This window comes from Apium graveolens, chromosome 4 (assembly GCF_009905375.1).
Source record: "Apium graveolens cultivar Ventura chromosome 4, ASM990537v1, whole genome shotgun sequence".
NCBI lineage: Eukaryota > Viridiplantae > Streptophyta > Magnoliopsida > Apiales > Apiaceae > Apium > Apium graveolens.
This window is the reverse complement of record NC_133650.1, coordinates 269,669,260-269,686,828: the sequence shown is the minus strand read 5'-3', so window position 1 is coordinate 269,686,828 and position 17,569 is coordinate 269,669,260. Positions and strand designations below refer to the sequence as shown.

The 17,569-nt window shown below is 34.0% G+C and overlaps 2 protein-coding genes across 2 annotated transcripts; both read right to left on the bottom strand.

Annotated features, from left to right (window-relative positions):
• Nucleotides 1-4,660: 4,660 nt before the first annotated feature.
• Nucleotides 4,661-13,157, bottom strand: LOC141720973 (putative protein arginine N-methyltransferase 3). Its single transcript, XM_074523690.1, has 7 exons — nt 12,761-13,157; nt 10,829-11,380; nt 10,646-10,743; nt 7,779-7,857; nt 6,376-6,633; nt 6,118-6,285; nt 4,661-5,429 (listed from the first exon to the last, which is right to left on the bottom strand). The coding sequence occupies exons 1-7, from the start codon at nt 13,034-13,036 to the stop codon at nt 4,971-4,973; spliced, it is 1,890 nt and encodes a 629-aa protein (XP_074379791.1). The 5' UTR covers nt 13,037-13,157; the 3' UTR covers nt 4,661-4,970.
• A 2,525-nt stretch (nt 13,158-15,682) lies between these two features.
• LOC141719626 (tetrahydroanabasine acetyltransferase-like) lies at nt 15,683-17,014 on the bottom strand. Its single transcript, XM_074522000.1, has one exon. The coding sequence runs from the start codon at nt 17,012-17,014 to the stop codon at nt 15,683-15,685; it is 1,332 nt and encodes a 443-aa protein (XP_074378101.1).
• Between the last annotated feature and the right edge of the window lie 555 nt (nt 17,015-17,569).

Here is a 17,569-nt window from a genome sequence, read left to right as displayed (position 1 = left end):
TTGTTGCTGTGTAGTTAGAATTATACCCAACACCAAATTCTCTTTGAGATTTCTGCTGCAGGTTCACTCCCAGCTAGACCTGGCCACTTGTGCGGTCCGTGCGTGCCGGGCCGGGCCGCACACGGGTTGAGCACTCGGTATATAAACACTGAACCGGCCTGCTGAATTACGAACCGGGTTCGGGCCGGGTTTGAACCGTTAAAAGAGGATTCGTAACCGAACCGAACGAACCGAACCAATTCGCGGGCGAGCCGTGTGTGCGGGCTGTGCGGGTTGAATTCGCGAGTTGGGCGAGCCGTATGTGCGGGTTGGGCGAGCCGTGTGTGCGGGCTGCATAATTGAGATCCTGACTGGAAGCAATAATTCCTGAAAACTCGAGCAATAATTACTCGAAATTAGTAATCAATTAATAAAAAATAAATAATAAAATGTAACATTATTTTCTATTATGTCACATAATTTATTCAAAATATTATAGTTGTAATCAATTAATTTTATTATTTTAAATTTTTGGTTAAAAAGAGGACGGTACCTCTTATAAATTTTATTAATTTAAAAAAATTACAAATGATGTGAGAGGACTCCTCTCTCTCTAAAAAATGGAACAAACCGTATCAAACATTAAAAAATTACAAATCAAATGATATTAAAACTTAAAAAAAAATTACACTAAATATTTGTTCTAAAGTTGTTCGCTAATTGAGGTTCCCGATTCGGATGAAGTATCCATTGTCATCCATGGCTCCTCGTCATCGTCGGAGTCTTCTTTTCTTCCTTGTTGTCTTTTATCGGCTTGATCCCAATCTTTTTTGCAAACTAAAATCTTTACAATGTCTGGCGCAAGACTGGATCTCTTCTCATCTAACACTTTTCTGCCTGCACTAAAAGCGGACTCGGACGCAATTGTAGAAGCTGGGACAACTAAAATATCCTTTGCAATTTTTGCTAAAACCGGAAATTGTAACTCATGATTCTTCCACCATGTTAGTATATCAAAATCATCATTTAACTCATAACTATATGAAAAAAATTCGTGAACCATACTAGTGGCAGAAGAAGGTACGGTAGATGACTGGGAAATTCTACATTTTTGTTTTTTGGTTAGTATAGATGAAATGGTACTACTAAACCTACTAGAAGTATTACTACTCTTTGGTGGTATAGTACTTTGAGTTTTTGGAGCATACATATCTATAAGACGAAACAACAAATTTAAACAATTAGTTACATATAAAACATGATTATATGAAACTCCTAACACAGCATAATAATGTTCTAACATATTTTCTAAACCTTCCTTCCTAACACCGGGATCAAGAAGACATGCAATACCATAAATATACGGAAATTCGGTAAAGTATTCGATCCATTTAATTTTCATATCCTTAATAATATCACTAAAATTATCATTTTCTTCGTATTCCTTTAAAGTAGTAACAATACTAACACATTCAATAATACAATGGTGTACATTTGGTTCATAAACATAAGAAAAAACTTTAGTAGCATGCGCAAAACAATAAAGTATGTCACGTACAGTAGATGCTAATTCCCAATCTTCCTCGGTAATAATTCCTCCTTCGTATTGGTGAATTGGATCGTCGTTATATAAGATGGTAATAATGGGTTTATATTTAATTGCTTCAACAAGTAATTTATATGTCGAACTCCATCTTGTAGGACAATCGATACCCCATTTTTTCGGCCTTAGTCCATTTTCTTTACACAATTTCTTGTACCTAGACCTATATTTACCCGCCAAACGTAGATACTTAATTACCTTCCTAATAGGTTCTAATAAATTAGTTATTTGTTGAATTCCTACTTGAGCCGTTAAGTTAACTATGTGAGCACAACATCTAATGTGTAAAAATACTCATATAAAACTAAAGGAATTTCGGTCCTAATATAATTAATACATTTGTGGTTATTAGCAGCATTATCTAAGGAAATTGTGAATACCTTGTTAAACAAATTAAATTCTTTAATTGTATATAAAATTCTAGACATAATATTATAACCGGTGTGTGATTCGTCCGTAACATCAAATGCAATAATTCATTTTTGTAACATGTAATCGACACCAATCCAATGAACGGTAACACATATATAAGGCTCACCTTGACTCGAACTTCAACAATCACTAGTTAACGAAACCATACCATCAAATTCTCGAAAAAATTCAATTAATTGTGCTCTAGCGCAATGATATTGTGTTATTGTGTGCAATGATATTGTGTTATTGTGTGCTTTTTGTGTGTTTCTAGGAATTTTTCTAAATGCCAGATTTATCGTAGTTTTCATCATATATTCTAAATTATCACTCTCACCGTGAGAAAATGGTAACTCGTCTAGTGTAACATAAGTAGCAAAACTTTCTATCATTCTATCTCTACTATAGGAAAAAGGCATACCTCCACCTCCCGTTGATGTCATAAAACCACCGAGTTGTGATTGTTGTGGACCTCTTCGTGCTTCTCCGCTTTCGTGACTCGCCTTCGTAATAGAGTGAATATTCTCCAAATGTCGGCTTAGTGTTCCCGTGCCGGTCCCTCGAGCATAACTAAATGGTGGCTGTGGTCTACCATTTTGTACACAAATCAAACAATGTACTTTAAATCTATTCGGATTATCCGGCATAGCTTCTTTCGAAAAATATGTCCACACGTGCGATGATTGTCTCGAACTCGTAGCACCTACAGAAATTAAAAAATGAATAAAATTAAAAACGAATAAAAAAATTATAATCTATTAATAAAATTACAATAACCAATTAAAAAAATTACAATCATGAATTAAACGAATAAAAACGAATAGAAAACGAAATTACAACCATCAATTAAAAAAAAATTACAAAACGAATAAACAATATATTATATATATATAACACGAATAAAACTATAGAAGCTAATTAACTAGTAAGCTGAAAATGAAATGCTGAATTTCAGATTCATTACACCACCAACAACAACTCCGTCCTCATCCTCAACCTCAAATCCTCAAGTTCATAGTTTTTCAGAAAATCAAACATCAAAAACACACAAAAACACGGAAAATAACATACCTTCTTCGGTATTAAACGTGGATCCGGGTCGAGGCGGGAGCATTGAAGCGGACGGGGTTGAACCTTGAGAAGAAATGCTCCCTCTTCCCTGTTCCATTTTCTGTTATAAACGTGAATAGAATTATAAGAAGTATCCCTGTTATAACTTATAAATGCTCCCTCTTTGTTGTTGAATTGAAAATTACGAATGGGTTATAAGAAGTCGGAGAAAGAAGTCGGAGAAACAGAAGTTGGAGGTCGGAGAAAGAAGTTGGAGGTCGGAGAAATTGAGATTGAGAGAGAGAACCAGAAATTGAGTTCGAAGAAATTGTGAATAAATTGCTGTTTATATGTATATATTTATAAGGAGATAAAAGTTGTCGTTGGAGGTGGAACAGGGAACGTTAATTTGCAGGTTAACGTTAACTGGAGTAACTTGCAGGTTAACGTTGCAGTCACAGATTCACAGGCATGGCAGAAACAGTAGGAACAGAGGAGAAACGTTGGCGCGTGAACACAGTCGCGTGCGGGCTCGTGCGGTTCCGGGTTCATGAAATTACAATTCGTATTCGGTTCATGTAATTTAGCGAGTTGGGCGGGTTTGAACCGGCCCGGTTCGGTCCGAATTTTTTACGGTTTCCGTACGAACCGGTCCCGAATGTGCGGTTCAAACCCGCACATTTGGCCAGCCCTACTCCCAGCTCTCACTTCTTCATACTCAAACGCCGGAAGAGAAGAACAACTCAGGCTTCGATGTAAATATGTAATGGCGCATCTGCAAGAAGAAATTGCTAATCTCCAGGACCAGACGCTTCAGGGCTATGATCTAATGGGAGTCGACGAATTTGCCTTGTTTTGAGGAAATCAAGCACAAGCAGAATCAGCATATTTAAGTTATATAGTTTCATATTCAGTAGTATAATATGTCTAAGTATGCCTACGTATTAGTATTGCAAGTTGATAGTATGTCTGTTAGTTTCTCCCAAGTAGCCATGCAGTTATGGTCTAAATATTGTAATTTGTAAGGGTTTATGAAATATTATTATCGGTGTTCTAAAAATCGGTGTAGGCGGCTGCCTAAGTGGCGCCTAGGCGCTTGACGGGGTAAAACACCCGACTCGGACCTAGGCTGTGATTTAGAAGGTTTTTTAAAATCGGTTCAAAATCGGCATTATTCGGTCCTAGGCGGTTTAGGCTGAAAATAATTAACAAAATATTTTTATTATGTTTTTATAATTTTAAATCATTAATTTCATAATTTCACAAAATATCATGTCAATTTCTAATATAAATTATTGGTAATAAGTAACAAGTAATCTAATATATTTATTTTCTCACTTAAAATATAAAAATAACATATTATAATTAGTTTAAAAGTGTGAACTAAAATATAGTTAATATTGTAAACTCAATAATTAGTACATGACATTACCATTCTAATTTCATTTTACAAACAAATATTTGACATATTAATCATTATATAATTATATAAAATTAAAAATAATATTTATATTTTTCTGATTAATGTTCCATTAATCGGTCCGATTAATCTCCGACTTGCCGACTAATTTCTTGAAAGTACCCTCACCGCTCTGGCACGCCTAGAAATTTCTGGAACACTGATTAATATAACTTTGCCTTTCAAAAAAAAAAAGTTCTACAGATTTTCATGGCATGTTAAGAGAAAGGAATGAAGTTCTACAAATTATCTTCTATTTTCTGTTCAACCTCGTTCGAGGAGAGCTTCATTAGTACAATAACACTCAGAGATGAAACCAAATTGAAGTCACCATGACCACTGGGCTAGAAAACACCAAAAAGCGGGCAACAAAATTGTAATACCCTCGAAGGGGAATGGCCAATGAGCATATGCATCTTCTAGACAGCAGGTGCCAGATGAGAGAATCGTCACTGGCATACAATAATTCTAGCATAAATTAAATATTTGCACCGGCAAACTGTGTTTCCGCCCTTCAAATCCGATAGCAGTTGTTTCAATGGCAATATCGATGCTGCGATGCTCCTGAGCTCGGGCAATACTAATGCGCAAGCTCAATTTCATTGCTGGGCTGGCTTCTGTTCCAACAGCAGCTGCAGATATATTTGCTTTGGGTTTCCCAGATGATAGTGCAATTGGTTCCTTGAAAGTAAATATCGTCTGAGACCAATGTGTGCTGGGAGTAAATGGTGAAGTAGACAGAATGACAGGGTTTTCATGACAAAATCTACCAGTGAAGCCATTCTCAAACCATAAAACAACTCCATAACACCACACGGTTCTGTATTCTGAATCTGGGATACTTTTAGAGATATCGAACTTTGGTTCTAACTCTACTGTTTCTGTGAAGTTCATTTCTTCGGATCTCATTGTCACCAAATCAAAAGTCTGACACCATTAAAAATAAGCATTATTTTAAAAGATAACAAAAGAGAATTAGGCATGAACAACCATGTCAGGGGGAAACAAAAGAAATATATGTAAAAATACAAAGTAGTCTTGAAGAAGGAAATAACTCTAGAGATTAATATCATCAGTTCACTATATGAATTGCATCGATATACTGCTGAAAAATGTTGTTCTGAAGAGTAGATCTGTAGTTTTTCTTAAACTATGTATTGGTCATTTGGGCCTTAATGGAACAAAAATGTCCTCCCACTAGTCATACAAAAAATATCACATAATCAACTTTCATCCCCATTTTACTATCTCCATCACAAAATGAGTCCGCCACGCACAACAAACAAGGAATCAACTTATAAATATCCTGGTGGGACGTTCTGAAGAGGATTCGATTAATAAAATCAAGACATCTCAAACTGTTGAGGCTGAAGATTTGGGGGCTGGGAAGAAAAGTATTCTTAAGAGGTAAATTTTAGAAGAGAAAGTACTCAACTAGCAACAAAATTGAACGAAAGGGACGGTGAGCTGTCCCTCTGCCCCAACCAGAGACAAGTAAAACAGAAAAGGCATACTATTTTGTGCAGCGGATGTTTATTTAGTGAACAATGGTTATAATTAGACTCTTGAAATTTCACCAAATACTCAATCACTTTAAGAGATTAAAAAAAGTAACCTGTAAAACTGCAGCACTGGTCACTATATCTTGAGAATCCACAACATCCACTATGGGATGTTTTGAAGCATCTTCAACAAGTTCCTTGCCAATGCAAGACATGCTGAAACCATAAACATCTTCCCAGAATGGAATACTGGTAGCACCTTTTGAGAATCCAGCAGCAAACTGAAAAGTGAAGGGGAAAAGGCAGAAAGTCAGACTTTTAGTTTGTAGTTCATGGGAGCAAAATTGTATATACTACCAATAGTTTCTCACCATAGTTGCCATGTCTGGCAAAATGGCTCCCCCAGGCTTCAACCATTTATCACGTGCAGTAAGTACAGAGCTGAGCATTGATTCATAGAGCAGACAATATCCCATCCATTCACTGACTAGCACATCTACACTTTGGGGTTTAACTTCTTCTGAACTAACATCTTCTATCATACCATGAACAACTTTTATTACACCCGTGCAGTCATTGCTACTTTCTTTCTTACTTCCACACCACAAGAGGCCATTCTCTTTAGCAATCTGCAAATTTATAACATAACATGTTTATCTGCTAAATTTTTAGTGACAAGAATTGGAAAGGAATTCATCTGTGAAAAGCAACTACAAGGAACTGTGTTTTAAAATGTCAAATCTAGGAATTTCATACACAGAAAAAAGAAACAAAAGATAACAGAAAAAATAGTGATTACTGTTTTGTCATTTTTCCCATGTTTTATAGCATCTCCAACGCTAACCACCTGTTAGGTATAATATCTACGTGTCAGTCCATTATACCTAATGTGTAAAATATGTATCACTCCAAAGTTGAGTCCTGTTAGGTATAATTTTAGACTACGAAAAACATGCACGCTACATCCGTTGAATCATTTGCCATCATCAATAATAATCCACGTCAGCTGTAACCCTAATTCTGGCTCATTCTTAATTATCTTATTTAATTATAACATGAGCATGCTACACTAAATTATTATTTTTTCAATATTTAACTTAAAATATTTGATATAATATTAAGTGTAAAAATATTATTTTATTGTTAACTAAATTTATAAATATTCTAATATAAGACATGTTTTTAGTTATATATTTTATTTAATATGTAACTAATGTTTGTTAATCTATTTATTTCATTTATTTTTAAATATGTTATCATACTTTCAGTTAATCTTAAAAATTATTTATTTTTATTTTTATAATGTTTAGTTTAAAATATTTATATAAATATAAAAATGTTATAACATTATTATTAAATTTCTTTTTATTAGATATTATTATTTTATTTTCTCTAATATATATATATATATTTAAAATTAATAAAAATTGAGATTCTGAATATAGCTAATGATTATAGCTAATACCAGTGGAGTAATTGCTTACAGGTTCAACAAAATTTTAGTTAACCATGTTTTAGCTAACAGTTTTAACTATTTCCTTGGAGATGCTCTTAAGTATGATATTTTTTCGGTCCAGTTCGATTTCAAATCCATTTACTTTCTTAGAATTCTAAAATGATTAAATTAATATTTTGGTGCATGTATAGTAGCTCATATATAGATTAGCAACAAAAGAATAAAAAATGCACAAAGGGAACACACTAATTTATAACTTTAATAAAGGTAAAAGCAAATATATGATATTTTGAGAAACTACAAGATTATGAAGCTTACTTGACTAGCTACTTCGGCCATCTTGTCACTTGCTTCAACAGCAATAACCCCAGCTGCCCCTGCCTTGGCTGCAAACAGACTAATAAAAGCAAAAGAAAACATTACTCAGATGGTGAACATAGGAATGATGATTATTGAACATGCAACTAAAAACATTTACCAGAACAAGGCTCGTAATATACTGTGTCCAATTTCAGTCTCTTAAATAATCTAATAATAATAACAGGCACACAATAATAGGGCATTCGGGTTAGAAACTTAAAAAACTTTCCCATTTCACTCCTATGTTCTAAACTGAAGCTTTTAGCGCAGACACTGAGACACTATATTTATTATCAAAGCGTAAAAGAAACTAATTAGGTATTTATAAAGTGAAATTCCAATGGGGCAGGGAAAAATTTGAGACATTTTTTGTGTGCAGGCTCAGATGCCTTTTGGTCTAATAATATATGTAATCACACCTGAAATGCCATGCTTAAACCAACATTTTAATCTAGAATCTTCAAGTTTGGACAAAAAGAACCCAGAAAAGTAAGTAGATCGAGTGACATGATGGACAGAGTAAACAGACCTAAGAGTGATGAAATCACATTTTTTTCCCCTTGGACTGACAATTATATGATGCAACAGACTAATAGGGAACAACGCCAAATGAGAAAAAGACGATATTTGGTTGGCATTGTTGGTATATAGATTACTACTAAACAGAGACATACTAGCCAGAAGAACATCTGCTAAATCTTAGTATAGAGACTGAAAGTGGGAAAAAAGAACATATCGATGAAGAATTAGCAACCCCATAGAGCACATGGCAGTGGGTAAAGTTATAAAAGAAAACATGAATAGCAACAATCCTTCGGGTACAAATTTCCCTGATGGAATGCCAAACAACACAGAGGTAAAGGTGTCTCCTGAAAAAAGCAATTAGAGCATGTTTTAATTAAATTATTCTTCCTGTTTCTAAATTTTTCATCATAAATTCAGAAATATCTCCTGAATTTGTTAGTGTACCACTGGTCAAGTGTTCAATTACATGACGTCTCAACAATTCGAGGAAATACCAGAAGAAACTAGCTTCGTAACTTAAATAGTGGATGTATTTATAAAAATACATCCACTATATTTATTATCAAAGCGTAAAAGAAACTAGGTATTTATAAAGTAAAATTCCAATGGGGCAGGGAAAAATTTGAGACATTTTTTGTGTGCAGGCTCAGTTACCTTTTGGTCTAATAATATAAGTAATCACACCTGAAATGTCATATGCATAAACCAACATTTTAATCTAGAATCTTCAAGTTTAGACAAAAAGAACCCAGAAAAGTAAGTAGATTGAGTGACATGATGGACCGAGTAAACAGACCTAAGAGTGATGAAATCACATTTTTTTTCCACTTGGACTGACAATTATATGGTGTAACAGACTAACAGGGAACAACGCCAAATGAGAAAAAGACGATATTTGGTTTGTTGGTATATAGATTACTACTAAACAGAGACATACTAGCCAAAAGAACATCTGATAAATCGAAGTGTAGATACTGAAAGTGGGAAAAAAGAACATATCGATCGATGAAGAATTAGCAACCCCATAGAGCACATGGCAGTGGGTAAGGTTACAGAAGAAAACATGAATAGCAACAATCCTTCGGGTACACATTTCCCTGATGGAATGCCAAACAACACAGAGGTAAAGGTGTCTCCAGAAAAAAGCAATTAAAGCATGTTTTAATTAAATTATTCTTCCTGTTTCTAAACTTTTTTATCATAAATTCAGAAATATCTCCTGAATTTGATGGTGCACCACTGGTCAAGTATTCAATTACATGATGTCTCAACAATTCGAGGGAAAACCAGAAGAAACTAGCTTCGTAACTTAAATAGTGGATGTAGCTGCATGATTGTTTTATAGCAATTAGCAAGTAAAGTACGTAACAATTTCTATATTCTAAAAATTTTGAAGAACGAAAAACAGGGTATACAGATATATATTATCGTCAATTACAGGTGCATTGGCCATCTCCAACAGTTTGGTCTAAATTTGGACCAGTTTTTGGTCCAAATTTGGACTAAACTGCTCTCCAACTCCAACAGTTTGCTCCAAGTTTCGTTCCATATTATAAATGTTTTTTTATATTTTAAATTTGTATAAATAAGTATTTTCTAAAAAAAATAATAATAACAAATTTCCAAATTTGGACCTTTAGGCCAGTGTCTGAGTTGCCCTTAGCTGGGCTATTTTCTAAAACAGTCTCCCTACTTCTAGGAGTAGATCTGTGTCCATCCACCCTCCCTGGACCTACTTGACTGGGACACACTCGGTATCTTTGGTTGGGCTTATACACAACCTAATTCATAAAATAAATTCCAAGAGAGAGAATCACGAGATTGCAGGAAAGGAAGCAGTTTTAATATCTCCTCGGTTATATATTGTTCTTTGTAGGGTGATACTCATTGAAGAGTTGCATAGTTGTATGCATCTGCAGCATTCTTTCCTAGCAGGTTCTACATAACTCTTACCAAATACTGATAATCAAAACTATTCATACCGAAGATAGAAATATTTAACAATTTTATCTACAAGCCATTAAGAAAATAAAATCTCAGATAGATCATTGTGATGGAGCAGAGAAAATATTCTTAGAGGATTGAGTATTAGACAGAATAACACTGAATCAGCATAAAAATTGCTAAACCTCCTCCTGTTTATTATCATTATTAATTATGTTGTGTAGTTCCACATTTTCCTTATGCACTTCTAGAAAGCATATTGACATATAAATGGCAAGAAAAGAATAGAACTGGTACATTAAATGAACAATAGAAAGATAGATTCTAAATCAGTGACAATAAGGACGTTATCTCACCTTAGTATGCCAGTCCCACAACCTACATCCATCACAACAGCCCCTCTTAAAAGAGAAGGATTGCCCGTAAGTGCTCTGTGATAGGCATCCGTTCTTACCTTCATAAACATATTAAGTTCATTAAGCTAAAACAAGATCACATAAAGTAAACCTACTACAGCACAAATTTTTAGAAACACAAACCTTATCACTGATCATCTCTCTATGGATGCCAAATGAACTGTAAGAGCCAAAATAACTTCTATTCACATTGAAAATTTCATTTACTGAAATCTTTGCAGGAGAAATTCGTAACGGCTTATTGTTGGGATTGCCAAAAGATAGACGGCCATTGCTTGAATTACAGCTGCTGACTGGAACCTTTTCAGATGGAACTTCCAAAGTGGAATGAGTTGCTGAAGCACAAACACTCTGCTTTGATCCATCTTTAAAGGAAGTATTACATGCAGGTGCCACTGTTTTCAAATCACTCTCATCGTCAATTTTCAATTTCTCAGTGTTCCAAATTCTCACTAGCTCGTCATCATCAGCTATCACATTGTAGTCCTCTTCGCATTCATCATCTTCAAAAAAATTATGCAAGAGAGGATCCTCTGGCAAGAAGGAGTTCAGATACTTGTCGTCATCCCATGGAAGTATACGTTCTTCGAAATTGACAATATCATGTGAATGACCATGCAAATCTTCCTTAGACTCGAAGCTACACCCACAGGCCCAGCAACAATTCTTTGCGACCTAGTATCAATTATTGTAAAAAGTTTCTTTAAAGGATGAAAGATAAAAGAAAAAAAATTGAAAACTACAGAATCTACTAAGCCTATACGATGGATGGTTCTTGGACACTGAAATTGGTCCACCTTTCAGATGGATAGTTGGACTACGGATGAAACAAGTCCGATCCGTGCAGAACCCAAAAATCTAAAACCAAACTGAACCATTGGGTTTAGCAAAAACCTAAAACCGAACTAAAACCCAGGTATTGTATTAAACATAAGGTCCCCCTTTCTCCCGTAAAAGCAATCGAACATATATTATATCAAAGCCCTAAATTATGTTATTTGATAGTTATATAAGAAATTTACAGCATATAGTTTATATATATAGTGTTATATATTTCTGCTTTTGCTGTAAAAAAAGAAAATATCCAAACACAAATATTAAAGGTTTGAAAATATAAACCGAATCCATATCTGAAACTTCGGGTTTGGTTCTATTCCACCAGGTCGGGATGTACCGGAAATCCACCAGACCACTGAAAACTGCCATACCCAAAGTGCACACGGGGGCGACCTCTAATAGATGTAATAGGTCATACAAAACACTCAGATGTTATTAGTAGTTAGGCTCATAGGCTGTAAGGTCAAAAATCAATTTAGAAGCCGTTGTAGAGCATTTAATGACACTAAATATATGGCGTAAATCCATGGACTACAGGGAAGGGGGGGGGGGTCATTTACATATCTCAAACTGATACTAAAACATAGATTCAGAACAATTTGGGTATTGATAAAAACGGATGTGATAGTATCATGTTCAACACATTTTACTAGTAAAACTGCCACAAGAACTTGTAACTTTCTCATTACCATTCAATCGAAAAACTTGCACCTTCCTTTTATTTGGATTTAAGGATTATATAGTGCTCCAATATCAGTTCAGTAAAAAAAAATACTCTATTCCACATTCGTAGCGTTATTCATCTCAAACAAACAACAAACACACTTGCTTAGTGATGCAATAAACCATTCATTTTCTTCTCAGCTTTTATTCTAAACTATTCATTTATTCATAAAAGTGCTTTCTCTATTACCCCCTCCGTTAATTTTTATTTGTTCTTTTCACTTAAACCCCACTTTAACTTAATTCCCACACAACGGTACTTAAAAAATGTACTTGCGCTACATTCTTGGCACAATATATAACTAATTGTATACATTAAATTACAACATTATATCATTAACAAATTATATTGCGTATAAGCATACGCACACTAGATAACTAATTATAAATCAACACATTCTCGAACCTCACATTTTAGTCACTAAAAACACCAAAATATCATAAATACAAACACATTTCATCAATATACTAAATTGACAAACAATTTAACAATACCTGAGAGCGAACAAAGTTAATGAGCTTAAAGCACCCATAAAAATCGAGCCAGAAAACACTCTTAAGCCTCCGAAAATCGAACTTATGACTCAACTTACAATGCTCAAAAACCTCATCACTAGACTTAAAAGTAGAAACACAAAACAAACAGAAAATATCAGAATCAAACTCCTCATCATCATCATCAGCTACAAAATCATCCCAGTTCTGTTCTTCCATATCTTCATCTGAATCGTTCAGTTCGTCCTCGCTCTCTCTCTTCACATTTTTAGACATTTTGAATGTTTGTGTGTATTTGTGTATGCAGAAATAGGGAGAATTTTGTGGAACCCTTAAACCCTAATTGCGTGCGCCTTAAAACCCTAATTTTATACTATCCTCCCCATTTTTTTTAAGAGATGGGTTTTGTTTATTAAAAAATACTAGCTTACCGCATCGGTCTCATTATTATTTAAAACTTTTATTTATTCCATCATATTATAATTTTAAAATATTTATATTAATATATAGTAATTATAAATTTATAATAAAAATATTAGGATAACACGTGGTCTAGTTTAGGAGGATAAGTACACTCTCGCAAGTAATTTAAGAATTTAGGAGTTTAGCAGATATATACAAATATTTATTTATTTTTTAATAATAAGATAAATTGTGCTCGTAGTTTAGTGGAATAAATATTATAAGTCTAGTAGTTTATCAATTCAGTAATTTAGCAAATATATAAAACTATATATTTATTTTTTTAATTATCAAAATTAGGGGATAATCGTGAACCAAATTATACCCATTTCGGTTTAATAACCAAAAATAATGGATAATCGTTAAATCAAATTATACTACTGAAAAATGGTGAATTTGCAATTTGTATAAGATACTAGTCCACTGACCTATCACGTCCGGCCAACTTTTCAGAAATTGTTTATTTTTCTTAAATTTATATAAAATAGGCTAAATTTGTCATTTACCTGTAAATTTATGTCTAAATATATTCAATTTGGATTTATATAGTTGATTAAAATTTCAATACATTGAATTTTAGTTTTAATTTCTTTTAAAATCTTGGGAAACATTTCAAAATTTAATTTCAAATATGGTCGTAGCTACTCCCTCCGTCCCAACCATTTCTATACAAATGGTTTGGGCACTAACGACAAGAAATTCTTTAAAATAATATTAATTTTGGTAAAATAGTGGGATGAGAGAAAAAAGAAAAAGTGTAATTTAGTGAGAAAAAATATTAAGTTGGGTAAAGTGGTTGGACCGATCAATATTTAATGAATAAAGTGAGTGTAGTGGGAGAAATTAGTGGATGTAGTTGATTTTTATATTATTAAATTTTTACTATTTTTAGTAAGTTTGAAATGTAAAGAATTGAATGGGACATTCAAAAAACAAAAACATATAGAAATGAACGAGACAATGAGAGGAATCAATTTTAAGACTATCTTTTAAAATATACTAGTAATTTTCAAAACATTAAGGATTTTTGTGTATGCTATAAAAACATATTTTGACAAATATATCAAGTGTAGCATATCATCAGCTGATGATATGAGATTTCTGTTAGGGTGAAGATGAACATCAGGGGTTTAACTCTGTTCTCAAATTAAGAAGAAGAAGAAGAAGGTTTTATGTTTGTGTTCGAACAAACAAACATCCCCTCCCTATATAGCATGCAAAAATGAATGTGTAGTACATGATCTCGGTTATAAGTCGACCATATTTACTGTGTCCAGTTGAGCAAACTCGGATAACCAAACCAGATGTTTTGGACATTGATGTTTGTAGATGGCTGATGTGTATAAATGTATTGCAGATAATGAGTGCAATTATCTTTGGTACTGAAGGCATAAAATGAAATATCAACAGTAAATTTGCACACTTCAAAGGACTTCTTAAGAAACCAAGTAATGAGAAATGAATACCCAGAAGTTTCTACTTCTGTGATTTGGAAAGTCTAATTAATAGATCTTAAAATTCAGAACAGAGCAACAGCTTAAAATTTGAATTTTAATACTAGGCCAATGATTTGTTCCATGTCAAAATACTAAAAAACTAACTTATGTCAAGTAAAACTGAATCAAATACAAGGAAGTGCAAAAAAGTGAGGGAGGAAATCAGAACTTGGAGATGAACCAAGGCTCCTTCCACGAACTTGACGTAGCAGAGATGCATTTGACACGGGATTCAGGACTCGACAGTTGCAGAGAACCACAAATACTTCTGAGAACTTGGATGTTTCAGCTCGACACAAAATTTGGTAATTCCAATGTTTTAGAAAATTTTAGATTAATATGTCATTCCTTTTGTACTTCTCTTATGCTCTGCAATTATTTCTGGTGCTCAATGTATAAAATTAAAAAGTAGCAGTAAATTTGCACACTTCAGAGGACTTGTTTTTTTATGTTTATAATTTTGGCTAAATGTATCAGGAGAGCACAAAACTTAGCTAGACATGTTACACAGTCTGGACTGAATGTGTAACCCTTTTTAAATACCTTTTGTGGCTCATTTGCACAGAAATTCTCCTGGGAAGAAAAGTCTGACGCCTAAGGACCGCGAAGAAATGGAGCAGAGGTTTTATGGGATTGCTAGCATTTCCCAGGAACTTAATTTATCTGAATAAGTCAATCTTCTTGCTGTAATTAAGTTTTATAGGGTAGCTTCATCTTGGTATACCAGACGACCATTTATATTATTGCTATAACTAACAAGAAAATCACTAAAAGGAGAACAATAAGTTTTCATTCAATCATTTCCAATAACGATAAGAACTAATAAAACGATTCGTAGCAATAATGCTTGATGAGTTATCACAACTTATGCCAAACATACTAGAAGTTGGATGAGAAAATATGATGCTGAAACAATAGGTGACGTATACATTCATGGTCCACATCGAATATCGATGTGATCACCCTAATACTGGTTAAGGATCTGCATTTCCCCCTTCATCTTGGTCATTGCAGCTTCAGGGAGGGTAACAAGTACCCTAACACCACTTTTTCCTTTGCATGGAGGTAAGATCATACACAAATCTATAAAGGCCTTGTTCCATGCTAATGGTATCATATTTACTATTTCCTTCCACCCAAAATCCACATCTTCCACCAATCCAATATGTCTCCAGTCTGTTAATTCCAAACATGATGAACCTTGGCTGATCTCGAGCTCAACAAAATTCTGCAACATTGTCTCTTTCCTGTCCATCATCTTCTGAACAAAATTGCTAGAGGTCAACACTTTCTTGCTTTCTTTGATCAGTTTGGCAACTTTCCAAAGAGGAAATTCATCCAATTCCCTCGCTGTCATTACTACATGAGAAGAATATAAGATAGCATTTCCATAGTATCCGACACTCAAGGGTGGATTCAGCACTTTTCTTATCCCCATTATCATGCAAAACATGGTTTTGCCATCAGAACTTAGTTGTAAAGCTCTGGATCTAGATCTCCAAACATAGGCTCCAAAAATTTCGACAGTGGTGAAGCTTTCCATCTCTTTTTTCCCCAGTTCCCTTGATAAACGCATCTTAAGCCTTCTAATAGCTTCTTCGGTTACATAAAAAGATTCATGTGCAACATCAGTACAAGGCAAAAATGGTGATTTTGCCAAACAAGACATGTCTATGGGAGGCACTATAGCATCTTCACGTGCTGTCCCTACTAGCCTCTCCCTCTCCCAAACCGGCTTTATGGCTGGCTCACTTTTTCCACTTGCTAGCTCAGACAGAGCTTTGTAGAACTGAGCTGCACCAGATCCATCGCATATTGAGTGCGACAACCCCATGGTAATAGTAAATCCACCACAAGAAAATTTGGTCACCCTCAAAACGAAAGGGTGATAACCATATTCACTTTCACTAGGCCACTCAAAGGACAAAAGCCTGGAAGTTTCGGAATCAATGCCATCTAAATAATGAAGAGAAGAAAGCTCACAATCAGCATAAGCTTCTTGAAAAGGCACTCCATCTGCATTGCATGTGATTCTGAGTTTATTATCATGCTCTCGTTTGAGCTTCCCAGCTAAGGGATAGTAGTAAACCAAAACCTTGGAAAGAGCTTGTTTGATAACCAAACATGGATCCAAATTATTGTTGTTATTCCCCTGGTATACATAGACTGTTTGATATAGTAACTCAACCACTTGATCATTGTCTAAGGTGGACAAAGAAAGAACTTCACAAGGGGTGGAGCCTGCAGGTTTCACCAGTACAACATCCTTCTTTTGAATCAACAGGGGAGTGGCCATTAGGAGAAAAATGACTATATTGGTGCAGAATGAAGGAGAAAGTTGTTACAAGTTGTGAAAATTTTGATGAAGGAAATCGTTAGAGCTCTCACTTTTATAACGTGGAAATATTTAATTCAGATTCTAAAATTTTAAAAAGATCGTTAATAGTTCATGATTTTTCCAAGATTGTAGCTAATATTTAATTAAGATTCTAAAATATTTAAGGTCCGAAGATATGCAATCAAAATTTTATATATTTGGGATATTTTATCCATGTTTTACTTTTTTCTTAATTTGTTGAGTACTTTGTATATATATTCTTTAAAATGTTCTGACGTTTTAAAATTTATAAACTTTAAAGGATTATATAAATTAGCGGATTCTACTATACTTTTCAGTGAATACCTTTTCGAGCCACAAATTCAAGAGATTCGGCCAAATTTAGATTAAAAAAATCATTGACTAGCTTTAAGCACGGGTCCTCATTGATCTTTTATAGATTTTATATTTTACATTATTTAAAATTTTAATAGAATTTTATTTTAGTAAAAATTAAATAGTATCTGATTGATG

What these genes read in the sequence shown, in the direction of transcription:
- LOC141720973 (XM_074523690.1), bottom strand. Translation starts at nt 13,036, where the DNA reads ATGTCTAAAAATGTGAAGAGAGAGAGCGAGGACGAACTGAACGATTCA. An exon ending in TTAACTTTGTTCGCTCTCAG is followed by an intron (nt 11,381 to 12,760) that starts GTATTGTTAAAT and finishes AATTGATACTAG; the next exon opens with GTCGCAAAGAATTGTTGCTG. An exon ending in CCAGTGCTGCAGTTTTACAG is followed by an intron (nt 5,430 to 6,117) that starts GTTACTTTTTTT and finishes TAATGGTGTCAG; the next exon opens with ACTTTTGATTTGGTGACAAT.
- LOC141719626 (XM_074522000.1), bottom strand. Translation starts at nt 17,014, where the DNA reads ATGGCCACTCCCCTGTTGATTCAAAAGAAGGATGTTGTACTGGTGAAA.